This window comes from Triturus cristatus, chromosome 3_1 (genome assembly GCF_964204655.1).
Source record: "Triturus cristatus chromosome 3_1, aTriCri1.1, whole genome shotgun sequence".
In the NCBI taxonomy this organism is placed as follows: domain Eukaryota; kingdom Metazoa; phylum Chordata; class Amphibia; order Caudata; family Salamandridae; genus Triturus; species Triturus cristatus.
In genome coordinates, this window is record NC_140583.1 from 1,120,387,583 (window position 1) to 1,120,413,509 (window position 25,927).

Consider the following 25,927-nt stretch of genomic DNA (forward strand, 5'->3'; position numbering starts at 1 on the left):
CCTTTTAGATGTCCAAGTGTATGTCAAAAACAATAAGATCGAAACCAAATCACATAGGAAGCAGACTGCAGGCAACTCAGTGCTGCATGCACCAGCTACCATCCTCGACATCTAAAACACAGCAGCCCCTATGGGGAGATACTAAGATTAAAAAGCATTTGCAGCAATCAAGATGACCTTAGGATAGCACAATTGGCAAGCAAAGCCAGGTTTTTGGCTAGAGGCCACTCCAAGAAATGTATCAATGTGGCTATCATCAAGAGTAATGCATTAGTGAGATCGGACTTACTTGCCAATTCAAGATTAGATGTATCTAGTCAGTCCACTCCCAAGATGAACACAGGGGAAAGTGATGTTACTTTCAGAATGATTTTAAAGTACAGCAACCAAGAAAGGGTGATCAGGCACATCATTAAAAGAAATTGGCCTGTAGTGCTTAATGACCCTATTATAGGCCATCTGTTGCCAACAATGTTAGCCATCACATACAGTAGGGCACCAGCAATGAGGGACAGTTTGGTCAAAAGTAATCTCGAGAACCAAACAGCAACAACATGGCTTACACAACGTAAAGGATTTTTTAAAGTGAAAAATGTGTAAAGCCTGCCACTATGGCATCAATAAAACAACATACATGATCCCCTATGAAGACCAGGAATGTCACATTACAAGACCGTTAATATGTAGGACTGACCATGTCATCTATGTGCTGGAGTGCACATGTGGCCTACGATATGTAGGAAGTACTATACTTCAGGGCCACAAAAGGATACTCCAGAATATATGTGCCTTCAAGAATGGGGATCATTCCTACCCAGTGGCGTGAAATTTTGTCGAATGTCACAAATCCTATCCAAATGATTTAAAGTACTACCTGATTGATTCCGTACCACCAAACAAAAGAGGAGGAAACCTTGAAAGGGTGCTACGTAAATTGGAAACCCGGTACATCCTTGAGTTAAATTCTAAACATCTGGGCGGATTAAACGCCACAGAAGACCTCTATACCAGTCTGTAAACAAAAGAGAAGATAAGGCAATGCACCAACATGGGGTGGTATCGATTGAAAAAGATTATGTTTTCATACATGTTAGACAAATAATGAGTTTAATCAAAAACTCAAGCTGCCCTCCCAGTCGTAATCTACAGTTTTAAACTACTTTTAGCCTTTTGCACTTTTGGGATATACACAAGCACTTTCAATTTTCTGCATTGAGCACTTTTAACAGTTGCATTGTTTACATTCAGAACAAGGTTTGTTTACAGTTTGAGATAACTGACACATTATCTGAGAAAGTTGTATTATACAATAATATCAGATGGTTTTGCAAAATGCATTTATTATGAAATATTGTACTGATATATTGAAACAGTACTATGTAATCTGTACCGAGGTTGCATTGAAATTTGGAGCCAGGTCAATCAAATTTCAATGCATTTTGTATACAGATTTTAACAATGAATTTAAAGCAATTTTAAGCATGATGTTAATGTTTGAATACGAACGTCCATGGTTTTAATTCTTGTACCAAATGAACTACGAGATACGTAAACATGCAGTCTTTTGTTTATGTCTCCGACTGTTAAATATTCTGCACTTGTCACATTAAAATGAAAAAAGGTAGAAAAAGCAAAGGGAAGCTGTGGAGCGCATCATGTGATCAAGGCCCTCAGGGGCTGAAACACGTCAAAACCTTACAAGCACCTATTTGATGGACCGTGCTCCAATCTTTGTGGAAAATCCACAACTTGTGAGGTTGAGAGTGCAGGATATATATATATATATATATTCACTTAAAAAACCATAGGTTTCACACATGTTATAGTTAGCTGGGCATTTCCCTCGTAAAAAACCAATGAAATTCCCCCGTTATAGTTAGTGCAGGCAACTATAACTCACGCGACCGCAATCCTCTGCTGATGACGTCAGATATTACATCACTGATGACATATGTGTCTTTCTGAAAAAAAAAAATGTAATATATGTATAGCTAAAAATGAATGGAAGAAGACATGGGTAAATAAGTGTCTAAATACAGTGATGTAATATCTGATGTCATCAGCAGAGGATTGCGGTCGCGTGAGTTATAGTTGCCTGCACTAACTATAACGGGGGAATTTCATTGGTTTTTTACGAGGGAAATGCCCAGCTAACTATAACATGTGTGAAACCTATGGTTTTTTAAGTGAATTTGCAAGGTTTTTTAAATGCTAATTCCTAACTATAACATGTGTGAAACCTATGGTTTTTTCAGTGAATTTGTACGGTTTTTTAAATGCTAAGTTATGTATTTATTAATATATTTTTTTAAACAAAACTTTTTCACGGCGCGCGCACGGTGGGCACACGGTGCGCGTTCGCGCGCCGGGCGCCCACTTTACGCAGTTCGTGCCGTGCGCGCACGGAGCGTTTCGCCCCCAAGGGCCAAATACATTTTTTTTTTTGATAAATCGCGGAGTGCGCGCACGCTGCGCGAACTTCGCAGATTTTTTTCCGTTTGGGTGGTGCGCGCAGGGTGCGCGCACTCGGCGATTTTTCAAAAAAAATAATATTTTTTTATTGGCCCTTGGGGGTCCTTCTGGGACCCCCTGACCACGGCTAGGGGGTCAGGAACTGTCCACCCTGCCCGCTTTTCACATTCTCCACATTTGTTTTTCACCCCCTCAGAGTGCGAGAGACAAAATGGCGGCCGACACTTCCTGGTTTCGACTGATTCAAATGTTTACTAAGATCTAACAACCAATCAGAATTGCGCTCGCGCACGGCAAGGTGCGCGCACCCAGCTTGCACGCTGCGCGCGTACAGATATATATATTGATTTAAATGCTATTTTCTCTGGAAATACTGAACAGATTTACACCAAACCTGCAAAAGGCACTTCATGGACCTTATGGCTACCTCTCTTCCAAATTTCACGTAATTCTGTTCAGCCGTTCGGGCTGTAGCTGCGACTAAAGTCCCTATGGAAAAATCCATGGGGAAAACGCGTTTTGGGACCCCCCCTTTTTCTCGGCCCCGCTTGACGAATCACCCCGAGAATTTCAGGGTAGGAGCGGAGCGGAGCGCCCCATTAGTTTTGAAAATTTCGCGAGGATTCGTCAATCGGCGCCAAAGTTATTCAAAATAGAATTTTGAGATTTCCTATGGAAACTCGGTCCTAACTATAACTATCTACTGGCGACCGCCAGTAGATAATATATATATATATATATATATATATATATATATCAGGCTCACTGGGGATGTCCAACAGTGAGGCACACGACGAGGATAAGAGCAGCCACACTTCCCGGGGCTCATCGAGAGCCTTGAATTTGCATTTTAATGAAAGCGCATCCAATTGATGAAATAATAAAGACTTCACCTCCCAGAAAGCAACGTACTTACCTCATTCAGAGAAGCCAATCCATGGCGTACGATCTCGCACAAAAGGAAGGTGACGCCCACACATGCACTTTCGGACTGCCCCACCCTTTGAAGAAGAGGAGAACTCGAAACGCGTCAGGGCAGCGGTCTGATGCTGTCTGGAAAGAGTGGCTGTTTGTACCGTTAATAAAGCTGGTTTGGGGAAGGCTGTCCTGTGTCCGAGTGCGGCTTGCATGTTGGACATCCCCAGTGAGCCTGATATAACAAGCGGCCGTCCTGCCGCTAAGCCTGCACCACTTCGAACAATGGAGGTCACGGAGCTCGTGATACACAGGGCTCTGACAGTGAGGCACACGACGAGGATAAGAGCAGCCACACTTCCCGGGGCTCATCGAGAGCCTTGAATTTGCATTTTAATGAAAGCGCATCCAATTGATGAAATAATAAAGACTTCACCTCCCAGAAAGCAACGTACTTACCTCATTCAGAGAAGCCAATCCATGGCGTACGATCTCGCACAAAAGGAAGGTGACGCCCACACATGCACTTTCGGACTGCCCCACCCTTTGAAGAAGAGGAGAACTCGAAACGCGTCAGGGCAGCGGTCTGATGCTGTCTGGAAAGAGTGGCTGTTTGTACCGTTAATAAAGCTGGTTTGGGGAAGGCTGTCCTGTGTCCGAGTGCGGCTTGCATGTTGGACATCCCCAGTGAGCCTGATATAACAAGCGGCCGTCCTGCCGCTAAGCCTGCACCACTTCGAACAATGGAGGTCACGGAGCTCGTGATACACAGGGCTCTGACAGTGAGGCACACGACGAGGATAAGAGCAGCCACACTTCCCGGGGCTCATCGAGAGCCTTGAATTTGCATTTTAATGAAAGCGCATCCAATTGATGAAATAATAAAGACTTCACCTCCCAGAAAGCAACGTACTTACCTCATTCAGAGAAGCCAATCCATGGCGTACGATCTCGCACAAAAGGAAGGTGACACCCACACATGCACTTTCGGACTGCCCCACCCTTTGAAGAAGAGGAGAACTCGAAACGCGTCAGGGCAGCGGTCTGATGCTGTCTGGAAAGAGTGGCTGTTTGTACCGTTAATAAAGCTGGTTTGGGGAAGGCTGTCCTGTGTCCGAGTGCGGCTTGCATGTTGGACATCCCCAGTGAGCCTGATATAACAAGCGGCCGTCCTGCCGCTAAGCCTGCACCACTTCGAACAATGGAGGTCACGGAGCTCGTGATACACAGGGCTCTGACAGTGAGGCACACGACGAGGATAAGAGCAGCCACACTTCCCGGGGCTCATCGAGAGCCTTGAATTTGCATTTTAATGAAAGCGCATCCAATTGATGAAATAATAAAGACTTCACCTCCCAGAAAGCAACGTACTTACCTCATTCAGAGAAGCCAATCCATGGCGTACGATCTCGCACAAAAGGAAGGTGACGCCCACACATGCACTTTCGGACTGCCCCACCCTTTGAAGAAGAGGAGAACTCGAAACGCGTCAGGGCAGCGGTCTGATGCTGTCTGGAAAGAGTGGCTGTTTGTACCGTTAATAAAGCTGGTTTGGGGAAGGCTGTCCTGTGTCCGAGTGCGGCTTGCATGTTGGACATCCCCAGTGAGCCTGATATATATATATATATATATATATTCACTTAAAAAACCATAGGTTTCACACATGTTATAGTTAGGTAGACATTTCACTCGTAAAAAACCAATAAAATTCCCCCATTATAGTTAGTTCAGATAACTATAACTCGAGCGCCCGCAATCCACTGCTCATGACATCACATATTACATCACTTATGACATGGTCAGTGGCATCACTCATGACATCACTGATGACATCATCCTTGTGATAGAGTGGCAGTCGCACGAGTTATAGTTATCTGAACTAACTATAACGGGGGAATTTCATTGGTTTTTTACGAGTGAAATGTCTACCTAACTATAACATGTGTGAAAACTATGTTTTTTTTAGTGAATTTGCAAGGTTTTTTAAATGCTAATTCCTAACTATAACGTGTGTGAAACCTATGGTTTTTTAAGTGAATTTGTATGGTTTTTTAAATGCTAAGTTATGTATGTATTATTTATTTATTTGTTTTAAGTTTTTTCACCATGCGCACACCGTGTGTGCACCTCGCGATTTAAAAAAAAAAAAATGTAAATGTTTTTTCACCCTTCAAAGGCTAGGGGGTCAGGAACTCTCTACCCTTCCCCCTTTTCACGTTCGCCACCTCTCTTTTTCACTCTCGCACCCAAAACAAACAAAATGGCGGCCGACACTTCCTGATTTCGACCGATTTGAACGTTGACTGACATGTAACAACCAATCAGAATTACGCTCGCACACGTTAGGGTGCGCGCACTGTGCGCGCACAGTGCGCAGCTTTAGATATTTATATGCTTTTAAATGCAATTTTCTCAGGAAATACTGAATACTGAACAGATTGACTCCAGATATGCAAAAGGCACTTCCCTGACCTGAGGACTACCTGTTTGCCAAATTTCAAGTAATTCTGTTCAGCCGTTCGGGCTGTACCTTCGACTAAAGGTCCTATGGGAAAATGCATGGGGAAAACGCGTTTTGGGACCTCCCTTTTTTCTCGGCCCCCGCTTGACGAATCACCCCGAGACTTTCAGGGTGGGAGCTGAGCGGAGCGCCCCATTAGTTTTGAAAAATTTGCGAGGATTCGTCAACCGGCGCCAAAGGTATTCAAAATAGAATTTTCAGATTTCCTATGGAAACACGATCCTAACTATAACTATCTACTGGCGACCGCCAGTAGATAATATATATATATAAATATATTATATATATATATACTGGCGGTCGCCAGTAGATAGTTATAGTTACAACCTAGTTACACCAGGTTATAACTATAACCTGGTGTAAATCTGTTCAGTATTTCCTGAGAAAATAGCATTTAAAAGCATATAAATATCTATACGCGTGCACCGTGCGCGCACGGTGCGCGCACCCTGCCGTGCGCGAGCGCAATTCTGATTGGTTGTTAGATGTCGGTAAGCATTCGAATCGGTCAAAACCAGGAAATGTCGGCCGCCATTTTGTCTCTCGCAGTCTGAGGGGGTGAAAAACAAAGGTGGAGAACGTGAAAAGGGGGCAGGGTGGACAGTTCCTGACCCCCTAGCCTTGGTCAGGGGGTCACAGCAGGACCCCCAAGGGAGAAAAAACCAATTTTTTTTTTAAACAAATCGCGGGGTGCGCGCACGTTACGCACTGCGTACCGTGGGTGCTCGGTGCGTGAAGCGCACCGAGCACCCACAGCGCGCGCACGGTGAGCGAAGCGCACGGTGCGCGCACGGTGAAAAACCTGAAACAAAAAAAACATTTAATAAATACATAACTTAGCATTTAAAAAACCGTACAATTTTACTGAAAAAACCATAGGTTTCACACACGTTATAGTTACGAATTAGCATTTAAAAAACCTTGCAAATTCACTTAAAAAACCATAGGTTTCACACATGTTATAGTTAGATGGACATTTCACTCGTAAAAAAACAATTAAATTCCCCCGTTATAGTTAGTGCAGGCAACTATAACTCATGCGACCGCAATCCTCTGCTGATGACGTCAGATATTACATCACTGATGACATATGTGTCTTTCTGAATAATAAATATTTGTAATATATGTATAGCTAAAGATTAATGGAAGAAGACATGGGTAAATAAGTGTCTAAATACAGTGATGTCATATCTGACGTCATCAGCAGAGGATTGCGGTCGCGTGAGTTATAGTTGCCTGCACTAACTATAACGGGGGAATTTCATTGGTTTTTTACGAGTGAAATGTCCAGCTAACTATAACATGTGTGAAACCTATGGTTTTTTAAGTGAATATATATATATATATATATATATATATATATATATATATATATATGTGTGTGTGTGTGTATACATAAATGTGTGTGTGTAGTATATATATATATAAATGTGTGTGCGTAGTATATATATAAATGTGTGTGCGTGTGTGTGTATATATATATTGTCATTAAATAAACAAAGGTGAAATTGACATTATAGTAAGGAATTTTAAATATATCTTACTTTAAAGTTTTAAAAAACCCTTAAAAATTCACTGAAAAATTCAAATATTAAATGGACATTATAATTTGGTGAAAATTTCAATTAAAACATATTGTGTAAAACATACAAACAAATCCACCAGTTGCAGTTATCTCAAGAAACTACATCTTGTGCACTAAAGTGATCATTTAGGTGAAAGATTCATAATGCACCACCACTGTGATCATTTTCAATTTCTGTAAAAATAATATGTTGTAGCATTCGTATAGGGACCCATAACCCTCCCCCTCACAAATGAGGGTAAAACTCCTTTAACATAGATGCTGATCAAGGATACATCTTGTAAAAGTCCTTGGATGGAAAAGTAGAGGTGATCTAATAAATAATTTGTTGGTTGAAATTCTTTTGAAGAAATCACTTTCAATAAAAGTTTAAAACTCACATTCCTTCTCCATCATGTCAAAGATGTGCATTTCGACCATCTGTGAACCATTGTGGAGTATTCAGCAGGACAAGAGTTCCAGGTTATAAAGACCTCAGTGTAAATCAGGAAACAGCGTTTGCAACGCTGTTGTTACAACGCAGTGCTTTTACAACATTGTTGTTACAACAACCGCATTGTTCGTACGCAATACCTTTACATTGCAAGTCCTTAGAATGACTTGCACTAAGGTATTGGATATGAAATCCAACACCTTCCCTGCTGTTGCGTATACTGAAGTATGAATAGTAAATAATACTATTCCTAAGTCCAGCACGCCCCCTGCAGCAAGTCGTTGTAATAACTTGCGATGTAAAGGTTTTGCCTACTAAAAAAGCGGTCATTTTAACGACTGCATTGTAATAGTACACAATGTAATAGCATGCATTGTAACATGCTATATTCATGTAAATCAGAATTAGAACACCTGAAGATACATAGAGTTGAACAAATTATCCTACAGAGACTCTATCATGATAGGGAAGCAGCGATGATAACATATGCAGAATTTGAAGCAGCATATGAGAGAGCTCAAGTAAACATTGCCTCTCCCAGTGAGTAAGCTTGTGCTATCATGTCATATGGTACCTGGCATGCCGCAGGTGAGCTGAATGGTCACAGAAGCAGTAGAACGTGCTTGAGCCCTGCTGGTCTTTCGGCAGTTCCCCTTCCTTCTTGTCGCGCTTGTCTCGGCTCTTCTCCTCCTCATGCAGCTGTCCCTAGATCTAGTCAGACCATGCCAGAGGAGGTTCCGAACTGAGTGCTTGGGACTGGCATGGAGGAGAAGGAGCAGGGTAGGTATAGGATAAGGCCAGGGTGTTACTGTGGATATATGATCTGTGAGAAGGCGGCCTCTGATGGGGATTGTGGATCCCCTGGGGTTGATTCGAGCCGCAGTCAAAGCGAAAGCCAAAGCTGGTGTCATGAGTGCATCTGAAGGGGAGGTCTGGATGCCCCTTCAATTAGTGGATAACCACTACATTTTGATCTGCTTAAGCAGGATTTTCTCCTGAGCATATCGTTTTCCACTTTGGAACTCTAACTTTTATTGTGAGAAGTACATGATGCTGATTCATTTCAATCTTCTATAATTTGTTTTACAGTTTTCCTCTCAAGAAGTGGTTATACCCAGGCCAAAACAAGAATGAGAGGTTAGCTGATGACCTTCCAGGGCTAATTTCTGTATCTACCCTGGTTCTGCAAGTCATAGGTCCTGTAAGGACACAGCCTCTCCCCCCTCAAAGAAAAGTAAGGAGAAATAATACATTTTTAAATATAACTATTACGAAAACTAAGAAGCAGAAACAGTCTTGAAACCAACTTTCATGTCAATGGGACCGTAACTCTCTAAACAGTTTTTAAGACAGTCATCATATATTTACACACTGACTAATCTACCACAAATTCCATCTTTATTTTCATGTTTCGGAGATGGAAAGGAGGGTACAGCTCTAGTTGAGCCAACTGACATGTGTATTAATGGATGCTTGCAAAGTACTCCATCAAACCTTCTGGAGCTTGTGTTGGTTATTCCCTCAACCTCCGCCACACCTGTGAAGGCTGATGTTCAGGGCAGAATAGGAGAAGTGCATGAGAAGAGAGCAGATTATTTACATTACAATCAGACCTTATTTGATTATACTCTTCCGGATATAGACCTAGATTATCAATACCAGCATTGTATAGTGAAAGAAGCTATGGTTGCCCCCAAAGGAACTGGAAAATACTCCTTCCCCAGATAAGCATTAGCTCTGTTAGAAAGTAGTTCTCTTCTTGTGGAGAATATTTCTAATACCCCAGATCTGCTCTTAAATAATAGCATCCATCCTCCAAGAGACTGTCTTCATGTTTTCAAAGCCCTTCATGTCCTTCAGGGCATTCTAGATTCAATTGTAAAATTATTGGAAAAAAACAACACAACTCTGACCAGGTATTCTGTTCTCTTTAAAAAAAAATGATGATGTGAGGGCAGCTTTCCCTTCATCTGACTTTCTAGTTTTTCAAGCCAATCGTAATCCCCTTTGTTAGAAAAGGGGAAAAGAGAGAAAAATATAGCAGTCCAAGAGGGGTAACCCTCAATGGGTAAGGATGCTAAGAAGATAAAACTGCAAAGAAATTGCTGCATTTATTTTCTACAAAACCTTTACACCTGCCTGTAACAGTTACGGATGGTTTTACATGAAAACCAACATCCCCTTCCCGGTCACCACCTGCAGACAAAGTCACTCTGATTCCAATGTTTATTGGAAAGCAAAAGGGGCCATCTAATCCATAAGGGTTTTAAAAGAGTAAAACAGTCAGTGGAAAGTACCCTCTGAGCCAAATGTATCAATGAAAACCTCTAGGAAGCAACATAAAAAAAACAATTGGAAGAGCAAATAAATGGGCTTTTTAAAAAAAGGCAGTAGAAAGATCAGGTTCAATACTGGAGACCTATGCATGTTTATCCAGGATGCTGGTAAACATCCTCACCCTGAGACACTTGCTACTGCAATATTTAGCGACAATACTGAGAGAGGATCTAGTTGGATCAACGGCTCCAATATGGAATATCTCTTACCAATGCTTCTTCAGAGCCTGTCTGAATCCTTTAGCCAGAGTCTTTAAATGTAGTAGCATCTAGAATTTCCATTGCCCTTCTCCCAAATTTGATGTTCTCCTACGAAGAATGTGTGTCAGACAAATGACAAAGATGATATGTCTTATTCATTCTATACTATTGATTTTTGTTCTCTGATTTTAGGGAAAACTGGCCCCCTAAACAGAGCTAAAATTGTGAAGTTAGTACTCCCATGCCAACTTTTGAAATCTTTATCTTCGGCTGAAATAGAAAAAGTCTCCTTTCTCATGCAAAACAGTGTACCTCATAATAAAGTGGAATTTTGGTCTTTGCTTGCTGCCACAATTTGCCTTGGGAATTATTTTTGTTTACAAAGAACAGTTCTTGTATTGTAAAGTATTGTAACTACATTTATATTGCACTTACTACCCCTAAACGATCCCCCCAAAAATTCCATGTAGAGAAAAGACGCAATGAAATTGCTTGATGTTGTGGTCCTGAGTTCGAAATTGGCATTTCTCTTGAAAGATCACAGACACTTCAAAAACAGGCTTGCTTAGTTGTGGTGGAATTTTCAGGGGTTGGAAGAAAAGTAATAACCTGGGACCAAAATACAGTATCTCAACAACCGAACACTAACCTATCATGTACTTGGCTCTCCGAGGTACAAAACAGTACCAAATGTTAAGATGATCAACTTCACTCGATTTAATTATATTTATCACAGATATCCTAGAATATGGCTGAGCTAGGAGAATCAAAAATAGACTATTTCAGGGGACACAAAGCAATTGTCATCTATCTCCCAGGAACCTGGTCCTTTGTTAACTCTTCAGTTACATCCTATTATGCATTTCATAGCCTGGCCATTCAGTCTAATCTTGGTCATGCAAAAGGGAACATTGCTATTCTCCTCTTGATTGATATTGATTGGTAGGCTAACATTATCTCATATCACAATAATTTTCTTCAATGTTTAAGGACTGGTTTTCCAATGAGCATGTAATCAATAAGCTACGCCTCACTTTTTGTTTAACAGTTACTTACTACTGGGACAGCAGAACAACAGTATGCTTTTTAATATATTTGAGTTCATAAACTTAACACTTGATAGAGAAAAGTCCACCTGATTTATTATCACTGGAGACCTACATGCCGAGGTTTCTAACAAAAGCTGGAATATCTCAGAGTCTCAGTTCCCAAGTTACTGTACAGCAGACAAATGTGGGATTCTTCTCTTGGGGGGCTTAAGTAATCAGGCGCTATAATCTTAAATGGAAGAATGGCTCCTGATATACCAGAGAAGGCAAAGAGGCATGGCCCCAAGGGTTTTTCAGTTACTTATTTTATGATTATAACCTATTCGATGTATGATGTTGTTACTTAAATAAAGGTCATACATACTCTACATAGTGATCAAGCCTTTCTTTGACTGGTAATTCCTTTGTATGCCAAAAAAACATAGACTGATCTCTGCCAACAGTTGCTGGCCTAATTGATATCAAAGAAGAATGCAAGCCTTCATTGGAGCCCTTGGAAAATTACTCTCTTCTATTACTTAATGGCACCTTTCGATATTGTATCACTTGATTCCTCTTTTGGCGACCCTGTTACTTCATATCAATCACTTACATCTCTAGTGCAACATATGAGAGTAAATTGAAATCTCCAACATGTTATGCCCTAAGGGGCACTGAGGAAGTCAAATTGCCAAAGGAGATACAGAAACTGACACAAAAACAATTTTCTAATTTTCCACAGAGGATATGTAAACAATACGAATTTGTGTAGCCCAGAAGGCAAGACAGTAGGATTTGAATGGGTAACAATCAATAACATGCCACACAAGGAAAAAATTCTACATCCTTTGCAGTCCTAAGCAGCAACACAAAATTTAAATGCTCTGTAAAGCTGATAGTTGTGTAAGTCTGGGTAGTTTATATGCTATTTATGAAGAAAGTGGATTTTCGGTCACTTGAGTTCAGCAACCAGTTATGTGACTATATTCCCCCTCCAGATTATGATCATATAGTTTCCCATATAACTATAGCGGGATCACCTGCCACCATGGGTTCAGATGAGATTCTGATTGCTGTGTAAAAATGAAGTGCTGTATCATGGCCAACACATTGAGCCCATTATTTGTGCATTATTACAACATTGGTCTAATCTTGAAATCATGGAATGGGAGTTTCATCATCCTGCTTCACAAAAAGGTTTGTAAAAGATTTCTAGGAAACTATAAACATATTGCCCTACTTGATGTGGTGGGGAAAACCTATGCTCTGGAATTTTGGAACAGGTGAAAATATGGGCTCAAGCAGCGAATATAAGTCCTATGGAGTAGTCAGGCTTAAAAGCTAATCATTCTGCACAGAACAATATTGCAGTGTTACAATTTATTTTAGACACATATGTCGAGGAAAAGCACCAAGCTGTATATACAACTTTTATTGACTTTTCAATTCAGTTTGGTTTATTGGACAACCCACTTTATGGCTTAAATTGAGGTCTCATTTGCGTAGATTAATGTTCATTATTTCTCTCTTGCATATAATTGGGAAATGGGTCAATAAGAAATAGAGGTTGCTGATAATTGTGTCTATTTAGGCAGATTTTTTCCAGCAACCTTTCTTAAAAGATGCAAGTTGCTAACTTAAGGAAAAAAGCCTAGGTCCATACTGGTACCCTTCAAAACCTATAAAGCTCCATAGAGAAAAGGCACTTTAATTAGCATTATTACATATTTATAAAACAAGGATACATCCTACACCTATTTATGCTTCTGAATAAACCCCTATCTCTATCTGGCACTATTAGATTTATAAGAAGGAAAGAGCTTACAAACATTTTTGGGAGCCTGAGTTCGTCTATATCAGTGCAAATTCTGGAGACTGGAGCGTGGACTGTGTAGCACTTACATGCAAGCCATGACAAATATATGTTTTGGGGTCACAAGCTCCTCCATGCATCAGCTTAATCTCTGCTTACAAATTTTGAATCAGGATCAGGTGATCAGTAATTTTAAATGTGTATTGAATAGTAGTCAGGACTATCGTAATTCTTGGACCCCTAGACAGTTATGTCATTTTCAGGTTCAAGTAAATAAGATAAGTCCTTCCTGAGACATATATTGTGGTAATCTGAAAATATATGAAAGTCGAATTGTTAACAATAGTTATGAACAAATCCAATCATACCTCTTATTTTAAAAAAAATCCCAGGGTGAAATGCTTGCTTTTGCTCTTATGAACAGGTAATATTCCTCCTACTTTGTTGTTGGAGAGATGGAGAGGTTATCCTTCGGATTATGCAATCTACAATTTATGTACATTAGGCTCCCAAAATATATTCAATGCACCTCATCTTTTTCCTGCTTTGAGAGCTATCAGAATTTACTTTTTATATACTTAAATTGTGAATTTTAATATCTCAAGACATTATGAATTGAAACAATTGAAACATTCTCCAAATGCACAAATCAGTTATATTGTGTTTAAATTATTTATAGGTCTCCTTTCGATATTTTAAATGTTTTCTTTTGTAACATTAAAATCATGGATTGTTACATCTTAACTGTTTCAATTTGTTTGTATTTTACACTGAATTTATATGATCATTAATGTATCATAGTGTTGGTTTATTTTGAGGCCTAGGTCCACTATTTAATAAAATGAAATTTAATGAAATACATATTGCTTCTATTCATTGTCTTAATATACTGGTGTTATTAAATTCAACCCTGATTCAAAGTAATATTGACCCATTGCATGTGCGTCATATCTATTTATTTAACATCAATGTCATGTACCTGACTTTTGAAATCGGCTGAATTTTAAAATATATTTTTAAACAGCAGCTTTAACATTTGGTAACTATATAAAGGTTGTGAAATTATCAAAATATTGATGATTTAATTCTAATCCTTAGAAGTGATGTTGTAATTAAGAATTGTCATTTTTCTTTCCCAAAGCTCAGTTTTGGAGGTATTCCTATGCGAGGAAAACCAGGAGCTGTTCAGAAGAACAATTTCCACGGCTGTATTGAAAATCTGTATTACAATGGAATCAATATAATTGACTTAGCGAAGAGACGCAAGCCTCAGATCTACTCAGAGGTAGGAATAGAAGCAAACTTTCAATGACCACATTCGTAAGTCCTTAAAATATGTTAAAAAGAACTCATTGATTATATCACTTTGAATTTAAAATATTTATAAAAGCTAACCATACTTCATGAAATTAGACTTTCCATTGAGCACTGGAGCTCCGAAATCTATGCTAAATGACTGTCTACAGGGCACATGTTGAAATAACCACGGTCCCTAAATCTGGCCTTATAATATCTGTTAGAGGTGCAACCTGTTTGACTTTCTAACAGAGCAGCCACTCTGTAAAGAACCAAGAATATAACTAATTTATATGAAGCTAAATATACACTCAAAAGGAACACTGCAACATAACACAAAGTTCATCTTGAGCTACTAACTATTGTTTTAGGCAGAGACAAATTAATCTTCTTTGAACTTGTTTGAATTTGCATCCTAAGGAGTAGGTGCTGAATTTGAACCTATAAATCAGTTCATAACAAATTTGAATTGTAGTGTACATAGATTATTAGTCTCAAGGTGTGCCATTGGTAAGTTGAGGAACTAGTAGTAAACAACTGATGTGATTTAAAAAAAGGAAATTTTATATTTTTGTGCAATAGATTCGAACAGACCAGATAAATATACAGATTGTGTCACTGTAAAGACAGTAATAGTTAAATACTTTACAATCTTATATGGAGGACTGAATTCTGTTCAAGCTTCTACAGATCGTCTTGGAAATTATCTGAAAGTATAGGTTCAAGAAGGGAAGTGCCCTTGCTCAACTATATTTTAGCTTATAAATACCAGACTTTTCAGAAGTATTAGGTGTAAAATGGAAAATGAACACATTTTTGCTGTTTTCTTCACAGACAAAAACCTAGACTCAGGCCCTGAATCCTCTGAAATTAATAATAGTAAAAAAGTGTGGGTATTTGAATGCAGTGGTGAATGTACAGTGTGAAGGCCATGACACTAAAAGGGTGTGTAATATGCATGTCTCAGTATGGTGGTAGCAAACGAATTGAGTTTAATCTTCATGATGAAAGGCAGAAAGAAGAAGGCTGTTCTGACAATGAATGTACGTGGTCTCCTTAATAGGAATTATGATATCCTGTGCCTTTTTGTGTTAGAAAGGATCTGTTTTGCAAACATATCATCACAGTTCTGTAGAGCCCAACCAAGCTAGGCTATCTATGGCCATGTGAAGTTTAAATTTAAAGGAGAGAATACCTTTGAACTAAGCCTTTGATGACAAAACGTGAACTTCAGTGGTGGTGATCTGAAGCCAACTATTAAAAAGATATTGATATTGATATGTGACTTGGTGTGCTTCGGATGGCTCTTCTGGGTTTTTTTATGTGAGGAGTTGGCAAATTTATTTACCAGATCTGTGAAAAATGGTTCAAAATGTATTTAAAAATCATTGAATGTGAAATTACCGTATTTGCTTTTAAAAAATGTATGTGTAAAACCTTAATCTTATTTAATCTCATGAAGTATTTGAGTAGCATTTTAAAGTCAACAGTATTTAAATATGCCTGTTTGAATTAAAGAATTTTGATGAACGCTGAGTATTTGATGAGGATACTGCCCTTGGTGTGAGAGGCACCTGGTCTTGTACCCCTTGGAGTAATAAGAAGCTAGGTTTCTTTGCCTCTTCTCAAGAAATGATTATACACATGTTGGTTGTGTGCCTTGGATTGAATGAGAAAAAAAATACATACTGCCTCCACTGGTATGTTCTGTTTTAATGAATTATAATGATAGTGTGAATAGCTTTATGGATGCTGTCAAGATGAAGATGTCTCTTTCTGTGAATGAATGTAGTAAGACATTTTGAGAGGTGTGCTCAAATTGATGTTTTCCGTTAATGAATGCTCAAATGCATCTTTCATGCTTAAAGATATGTATGGCTTTTATAAACTAGAGAAGATGATAATTGAAATGAAGGAAAACATGTTTTCAATGAAGGGGAAGAAATAGCACTCACTATAGTATATGATTTTAGTAATAATTAAACAATGAATACTCAGACTACTCAAAATGGGCAATGAATACACTAAAGAAAGTAAACAGATATGAGTAAAAGAGGTACACTCTTCAGTTACATGCAGGAATATGTGACACGAAAAGTAACATCTTTTCTTGAATTTGTCCAAGAAAGCTTCCCAAAGAAACTGAACAATGCATTCGAAATATATTAGAGAGTTTACGACAAATGCCCTTAGGCTTGAAGCATCCAGAACACAGTCTGGCAAAAAACGGTTTGCGAAATCGTAGTCAGGTAGTAAGAAAGCATGCATGCCCAATACAAACCTTCAGTACCTTCCTCCTAAGAAGTCACACTTCACTGTACTAACAGTCCATTATTATTACTCTTATATATTGAAAATGATCACTGCAGAACAGAGCAGTGGAACAGGGACTATACAAGAATACATGAAACAACACACCTCCCTCATTTACTGAAACATGAAAACACCAAAACACAACACACCACTCCCCTTTACATAAACAGCCATGAAGACCTACATTAAAAGAGCATAAAGGAAGATTTGGAAGGCAGATACACTCATATACACCCTCAACAGGGGTAAAATATACAAATGTAGTCCTAATAGGATTTTAAAAGAACAAATTAAAGAGTGAAACACTAAAATTTCACACTGTGAAAAATTGTGTTACTGGTTAACTAGGGTGTGAACCCTGGTTAAGCAGGAAACGCAATCCCTGTGAGGGTAAAGCACAAGCAAATCTCAAATAAGCCTGTGCTCAATCCTCTGGTAGCTTGGCATAGAGCAATCAGGATTGACTTAGAACCAATGTGTAAAGTATTTGTGCAACATTTAAAAACAATAAAACAGTGATAGCACCACACCAAGTTACAACAATAGAGCTGGATTTAATAGATAAAACAAGACCAAAATAACACAAATCTATTCAGCAGAACCAGTGTTATGAATTTGTAAAGAAAAAAGTATAAAATAGTGCCTAAAAAAGCACAAAGCAGCAATTGCTGCTATCTGGTCGCACTGGACCGGGTTAAATTCAAAGGTTCAGGATGACAGCAATATAGCACAGGTCAGATACACACCCAGGTTAGTCCCACTGAAGATTTACCTTCTCAGGTTTTGTGCCCAGAGTCCCATTCACATTGATCTGGGATGCAAGGGGCAAGGAGAACATAGCAGGAGATGGACAGAGTGGTGCAAAGAGCAGGCCAGGTGTCATGGATGGGAGGCCTGATGCTTCGTATTAGTGGTCCCCGGCAGGTGATCAATGCTTACTGTGTGAATAAACAGGCTAGCTGCGACGCATGCTGATTCCTGTTCCAAGTGGAGTAGGCTCTGTCCGAATGGGCCCGTTTGCGGTTGTGAAGCCCAAAAGCTTGATGTATGAGCCTCCGAGCCACAACTAAGGCTCCAGGGCCTCAGAGGAACTAGTTGCAGCTGGGTCCAGGATCTGGTTGAGGAGCCTTTTATATCCCTGAGGCTCGGATCAGGAGGCCAGCAGACTAGCCTTTGGAGTCACTCGTGGGGTCCTGAGGTCAATATGAAGTTGCAGATCAGCACAGCAGAACATCATTTCCTTTAGAGTGGCAGTTCTCGTAGCAGCACTGCAGTTCTTCTTCCTGGCAGAGTATCCACAGGTCAAGAGGAGTACGCAAAAGTTGGCATCTGAGGCCCTTCTTTTATACACAGTTGTGCTGTTGAATTGGGGAGAAGCTTCTAGAGGCATGCCTTTGAAGTGCACAGATCCTCTGCCTTTGTTGACCTGGCTTCAGATTAACTGCAGGAGGATGCAGCCCTGTGTGTGGAGACAGGATGCAGCCTCTGGCCCCTGGCCACTTTATAGTACACCGATGTGTTTCGACCTTCACATTGGGCCTGCTGCTTTCACAAAGTTCTTCCCCAGGCTGGTTGTATGCTTTATTAGGACATGGTCATGCTCCTTGGTGGTGCACTGTGGTTTATAAATCGGGTTGGCAATGTGCCTTCTATTTTGTGGACCGACTGTTTCTGTGCGTGTTCATCGTAGAGGTAGTTACATCAGAAGTGTGTTCCGAAACTTCCTTCCTCAATAACACACATTCAAGTCAGGTGGCTCTCCTGCTGCCAAAGTTGACATTTTCTTGACTTAGCCATTTGGTGCCTATAGCCTTTCTCTTGGTCACATGACTGGGAATAGCTGACAGTTAGACTGTGTGTATTCCCCCTAGACAGCCACACACAAAGAGGAGCATAGGTGTGACTGAATTGGTCATCACTGGCAAGATAGGTGGGAGGAGCTGGGCCCAGCCTGATCACCTGATCCTGATTCAAGATTTGTGAGGAGAGATTAAGCTGTCGCATGGAGGAGCTTGTGACCCCAAAACATTTATTTGCGAGGGCTTGCTTGTAAATGCTAGACAGTTCACGCTCCAGTAGGCAAATTTGCACTGATAATAAACAAGCTCAGGTTCCAAAAATATTTGTAAGCTCTTTCCTTCTTATATAAATCCAATAAGGACCAGATGGAGATAGGAGGTTATTCCAAAGCATAAATCATAATTATCAACAACCTCTATTTTTTATTGACCCATTACCCAATTATATACTAGAGAGAAATTATTGAAAGAGGCTGCACAGGGTTAGTGACACCACTTGTCGCAGGCCTGCGATATGGAATTAAGCCTGATTGTAGGGAGTCTTGTGCTGTGGCCGCTGCCACTGACTTGGGGTCACTGCCATTCAGGACTCAGGACAGTGTTCCACATGTGGGACCTACTGGGCCGAAGAGGACGCCGGTGGAGCATGTAAATTAGAAAGAAGTGATGGGACCAGCATCGGGGGGACAGCAATAGTCTGCGGAGGCTGCAGAGGTCGCAGGACTGGGGCTTGGTGCTCACACCAGCACGTGTTGGGCCCTCTTTGACATACAACAGTGTCGGCAGGTGAGCAGTGCGGCACTGGTGAGCTGCGGCGGGCAGGCCTGGTCTGTGCATCTGCGTCCTGGGGTGCAGCAGGCGCACAGGGTCAGAGGTCCCGCTGCTCGCAGCGTCGGCCTCGTGGCAGGCTGCACGGCGCTGCACTGTCAGTGACGTTGGCATTCCCAGGAGTGGACCACACCCTGCGCAACGGGGTTTGTCACCACACTCCTGAGCAGCCCTGGCATACACAGGGCCATCCCACTATGCTCACGCACACAGGGGGGGACGCAGCGTGCAACACTTCCGCTATCTGTCCCACGGCCTGGGGTGACATGTCTGCGTCCACTGCTCACTACTCTCCAGTCACCAACAGTTGTGGTCTGCATGGACATATCAGTTATTTGCATTCCAATGTCTGTCCTGCACATCCACGCCTCACTTCTCATTGTGTACATTCCCACTCATGGGTCACTTACATCCTCGCACATGACTGCATTCCGCTTCTCCACACGTTGAGCTGATGTGTGGCTGTGCTGCCATGAAATGTCTGTGTTGGTTGCAGGGGTAGCCCAGGATGACCATGGAGTGGTGCTGTCATGTCAGGTAGGTGGGCATGTAGTTTGACATGTTGTATGTCGTTTGGTCACGTGTGCATTCCCACAGTTGTGCGTTGTGTGTTGTTGGCTTTGCGGTGTGTGATGTGTTGATTGTGCACTTACCAAAGAGCAGTTCGTTCCATATGTGCCATCCTGGAAGCGCTGGTTGATGATGGACTGTCGGAAGATGAAGGAATCATGCACACTGCCTGGGTAGTTGCGGACGACATTGGTGAAGAGTCCCCAGTGGTCCACTATTGCCTGCACATTGTTGGAATGCTGATGCTATCTGTTGCGGTAGTGGTGTGCAGTATCCGCAGGGGGCACAAGTGGGACATGTGTGCAGTCTATTGCCCCCAACACGGCCGGGAATCGGGCTATGGCATAGAAGCCTTGCTTAGTCTCCAGCTGTTCCTGCGCAATGTTGGGGAAGTGAAGGTACTGGAGTATGAAGCTGAGGATGGCATCCAGGACAGGTGTGATGAACTTTGATAGTGCTGGCTGTGAGACCCCTCCGACTCTGGCAGTTGTTGGTTGGAAGGCACCAGGGGCCAACAGGTGCACCAGAGCCAGCAGCTTTGTCTGCGGAGGGATGTTGGTTCTTTGCTGTGTTGAGACCATCAGCCTGTGGGCGATGTGGGTCATGATGCGGAGGATGGCTTTTGAGCCTGTAGTGGGCAATGACTTCCTCAGGCGTTAGGTCTGTGAGGGTGGTGGCGGTGGAAGTTGTGGCACTGTTGAGGCTCCGAGCTGCATGGTGAGTAGCTCCATGGCGTTGTTTGTTCTTCGGGTGTGGCTGTGTGTGGGGCTCCGTTGCCTACTGCAGGTAGTCATCCATCTTTACACCTGCTTGAAGCAGGTGTTAAATACCTGTGGCTACCGTGGCTTATCGCCTGTTTTTGGTTCACTTCGCAGATCTGGCAGTTCGTTGTGAAAGTGTTGTTGTTTTTTCGTGTATTTTTGCACGGGAACGCCTACTCTGCATCTCATTAGGGTTAGTTGGTGGTGTCCGCAGTGGTGATAAATATTGGGGCAGTTATCGCGGGAATACTGGCGATGTCTGCAGTTTGCACCAGCTTGTGAATGGGGTGTTAGGTCTATCTCCACTTTTGATGCATTATGTTGGAGATAAATCTGAGATACGTCCTTGGGAATATCCCTCCAAGTGTTTTCACAGTGCACTATGAAACCACGCAAAGAATAATTTGATAAAAAGATTTATAAAAAGAAAGTGTCTGTCTTTTGTCACAGTATGTCAATTGTCTGAGATTGTGTATTTATCGTACAGATGGCAATTTATATTAAGGTATATATATATTACCTACTGGCGGTCGCCAGTAGGTAGTTATAGTTAGGACCTAGTTACTATAGGAAAATGGCAACATTCTATTCGCAATAACTTTGGCGCTGATGATGAATCTTCGTGAAATTTTCAAAACTAATTCTTTGTTGAGATCAGCTCCTTTGTTGAAAGTTTGGGGGTGATTCGTCAAGGGAGGGCCGAGAAAAAAGGGGGGTCCCAAAATGTGTTGTTTCAATGTTAATCTCCATAGGAAACTTTAGACAAGGCTACAGGTCGAACGGGTGAATGGAATTACCACAAATTTTGCAGGGAGAAGGGTCTTGGTCTAGAAAGCATGCTTTTGTTTATTTGGTGTAAATCTGATCAGTAGTTTTTGAGAAATATCGAAATTTACAGATATCAGTATTTGGGAATTATGCCATCTGATTGGCTGAGGCGTTATGAGCACAAGCTTGCTGCTGATTGGCTGTGAGTGTTTGCAACTAGGAAGTGTTGGCCGCCATTTTGTGATTCCGTTGAAGCGAGTAAGGGGGAAAAAGAGCAAAACATGTGGGAAAGAGGAGGGTAGGAGCACTGTAACCTCTGTAGGGTGTTTAGGGTGTGCTATAGACGGGGTGCGAAGCGAACTACTCATACCTACCGGTCTGAAAGTGCTGGGTACGGAAATTAAGTGAGGTATTGCGCAGTCTGATGCTGCTAAGGTGAGCTGCTGCTGGAGTCGGGGATGAAAGCGTGAGCCTAAACTGTGTGTCTTATGATGTGAAGTCATGTGCCCTGGCCGCTGCAGTACAGTTGTGGAAGTAGTGTCAGCATGTGTTTATACCTACTAGGATGAACTACTGACCCGTAGTGGTGTGAAAGTCCTGGGTACGGAAAATATGTGAGGTATTGTCTAGAGTATCATGGAAGGAGGAAGTGTTGGCCGCCATTTTGTGATTCCGTTAAAGCAAAGGGGGAAAAGGGCGAAAAATTTGCGAAAGAAGAGGGTAGGAGCACTGTAACCTCTGTGGGGCATTTAGGGTGTGCTATAGAGGGGGTGCGAAGTGAACTACTCATACCTACCGGCCTGAAAGTACTGGGTACGGAAATTAAGTGAGGTATTGCGTGAGCCTAAACTGTGTGTCTTATGGTGTGAAGTCATGTGCCCTGGCCGCTGCAGCACACCTGTGGAAGTAGTGTCAGCATGTGTTTATACCTACTAGGACAAACTACTGACTCCTACTGGTTTGAAAGTCCTGGGGTACGGAAAATATGTGAGGTATTGTCTAGAGTCTCATGGTGCTAAGCTGAGGTGCTGCCGGAGTCGCGGATGAAAGCGTGAGTCCAAACTGTGTGTCATATGCTGTGAAGTCATGTGCTCTGGCCGCTGTGCCACATCTGTCAAGTAGTGTCAGCATGTAGTTATATCTACTCGGAGGAACTTTTGTTTTGAACATTGAAACTTGTTTATGGTGCTTAGGGGGTGTTATACGGGGAGTGTGAATGTAAATTTGCGCGTATCAAATCAATACGGTATTTGTAAAGCTCAAACTACTCACCCCTATGGGTCTGAAGGCCCTCGAGGCCGACGTGGAAATTATGTGAGCTGTTAAGTGAGCTATTGCTCAGAGTCACATGGTGCTGAGCTAAGGTGTCCAAAGGTGTCCTTCATAAGCATTTCCAAACCTACCCCAGTCAATGTACCTAGGTCATTTCCACCACAATGCACAATCATGAGGTCAGGGTGTTGAAGAGGCAAAGAGGTTTTAACCAAAGGTAGCAATTGGTGCAACTTCAGTCTTCTCTGCGTAAACCATTTAATGTCCACATTTTGTAAACCTAGGTCTACGTCAATACGTCTGTGTTTTGCATTCCACTTGCACCTGAAAATATAGCTATGTCCTACGATCCACACTAGCATTTTGAAGGTATGGTTGGAAGGTATGGAAAGATGTCTGTAGCTCATGCAGTTCCTTGGTAGAATAAGAGATATGTTTAAAGATGGGGAAGTACTTTTTTTTGCCATACAAAACAATACGTGATTGGGAGTTGAAAAGCATTCATTTTTAAAGGTGGGGTGCAAATTCGTTTTGTGGAAAAGCATCTTTGTGATTGGTTAAGAAAAAGCAGTTTCAATGTGGATAAAATTTGCTCAACTGAACCACAGCTCCTACTTGCATTTGGAAGGCACTGTTCAAACTTAAAACAATCGTGAACTTTTAACCTGCACATGCCGTTACATTTTCGACAAAATGTTGCAAAAAAATATCGTTAAGTTTAAAAAAATGGATAAACTTTTAACCTGCACGTGTTGTAGAATGTTCTAGAAAGTGTGTTGATAGAATACGTTGCAATTCTGACTTCTATGTGCTGTTGAATATTAAAAAAACGGTTTATATGGAAAATTAAAAACAAACCAATAGAGAGAAGTTTTAAAACCTAAAAGAATCAAGGAACTATTCTAATTTGTTCTTTACATGTGTTTATGTGTGGAGCAACAAAATTATAGACACAACAACACCAGGAAGAGGAGGAAGCAGGGAGTGGGGAGATGGGGAAGATGGGCAGAATGGTACATATGCACAATTAAGTACAGCACAAGTATAGACAAACAATGGCCTAAATGAAACACACCAACAAGGAGCACAAGTCACACAACCCGCCAACATCACACCACTGAACGAGCATAGAAGTGAAAACCACGCTGCATTCACACAGGATGTGTACAAAGGCTGGTCGTTGGTGCTGTGGGATGTCTGTGACCGTGGTTATCATCGATGAGATGCCCAGCACGTGGCACATGGGCGAGTTCACTGTGTGTTACATTGCCAAACAGCTGCTTCTCCCTTCCACGAGCCCCCACACTTTTCTACGGTGCGCTGTTGTATTTCGTGCACTCGTACCTTAATGCCGTATCGTAATGCCTTAAGCCGCTTTATGAAGGCACAGTCTCTGTTCTCTATTCAATACAGCAACAGTTGGATTTATTTTAAGCACAATAAACAAGGTGCCAACTGCAGATGGTTTTATAGTTTGACATTGTTGGACACATTTTTATCTTGTTGCGAAATGCACTCATTTTTGCCAAATATTCTTAATTTGTGTGAAAATTATCCAAAACTATAAGTATTGAGTCAAATTGAATTTGCCAGTATCTTTACTTTATTTAATAAATGTGAGCACGCCTCATGTTCCTTTAAGTTTTAGGCCAAACTTTGAGACCAGACTCCACCCATTTTTTTTTTATCTTCACATTTTGTCCAGGAAGTTATACGTGGCAGTGCACCTTGCGACAACTGTGTTGTGGAGTGAGCTATAAAACAGATATTTTGGAGCAGATTTACATGAAACTGACTCATCTGTAGAGATATGTCAGTTTCCCTGCGCCAGCCTGCGACACCCTGGCGGCACCATAGATGCACTGTATTTACAATATGGCGCAGCATGGAGCAAGCATATCTGTTGGCCCAGAAGTCACGCATTGCTGGAGTCATGTCGCAAGCACGACGCAACTCCAGCAATGCATGGGGAGGCCTATACTTATTGCACTGCGTCACTCCCTATGCCTGCTTCAAGCAGGCATAAGGTTTTGATGTAGTGGCGTCCAGAAGTGGTGCAGTGAAATCTTTTAGATTTCACTACACCACTTTTACTAAGCTTTCCTATGTGGGAACGCCCACCCTGCATACATTATACTCGACGCAGGTATAATGTGATTCAGGGCTTTACAACGTAAAGGCATCTCCCTAGAGTGTCACATTGTAAATTGGCCGCGTTGTTTACGCTGCCGCTGCATCACAAAGGTGACACAAGAGCGGCGCAAAAGTGTCTCAATGGGCTTGTAAATCTGCCCCTTAGCCTTCATTCAGTTATCTCCCTTTGGGGGGGCGTGAGCTCTGTGATTTCTTTCTCCAGAGAATCTGAACGCAACCTTAAACTCGACATTAAAAGGATGAAATAGAGAATCAAACTATACTGTTGAAAAGTCTGCCCTTAAGACTATCCACAGCTATATTTATCCTATATATTATAACTGACCTTACGTACTGCAATGCTGTATGGCTCTATTGAACGTGTGTAATAGTTTGCAAATTAAACTCTCACACACCTGAATTTTGCTTACAGGACATAAACATAAATGTTTCTTTCAAGAACAGATACCCTGCATGATTTCTTATATTAAATTTAAAAAAACTAAGACTAGTTAATAAGAGTCCAATCATTCGCACCCCAGGAAGTTGCACAGTTAGTTACAGAGCTGTGTTTTACGTAATTTAATGTTTCGCATAGTAACACCACTCGCAGCAGACACCTAACTCCTTATAAAACATCGGTTGGTGACTTTGAGGCTGAGGTAAGAAAAAGAAACAGAGAAGCAAAGGCCAATCAACGATCCATGTAATCCTTTCAATCGCGGACAAAGATGACGGTTCACCTTATGGAATACACTGCACCACGTTAAGCAATTATTTCTGCTTCCAGGGACATTGTATTTATTTTTAATCCAAAGGTTCAGAGCGAAGAGCATGACCTCGCTCAAACGTCGTTCCAGCTGCTCTTAGACGCCATTGTCGT

At 41.4% G+C, this 25,927-nt stretch overlaps 1 protein-coding gene across 1 annotated transcript in view; it reads left to right on the plus strand.

The window, feature by feature from the left end:
* Positions 1-25,927, plus strand: part of LOC146861608 (contactin-associated protein-like 5) — a 1,183,739-nt gene that overhangs the window by 527,658 nt on the left and 630,154 nt on the right. The window contains exon 7 of the mRNA XM_085646457.1: positions 14,446-14,589. Coding sequence (XP_085502583.1) covers positions 14,446-14,589 — 144 coding nt within the window. The remainder of the gene's footprint in view (positions 1-14,445; positions 14,590-25,927) is intronic.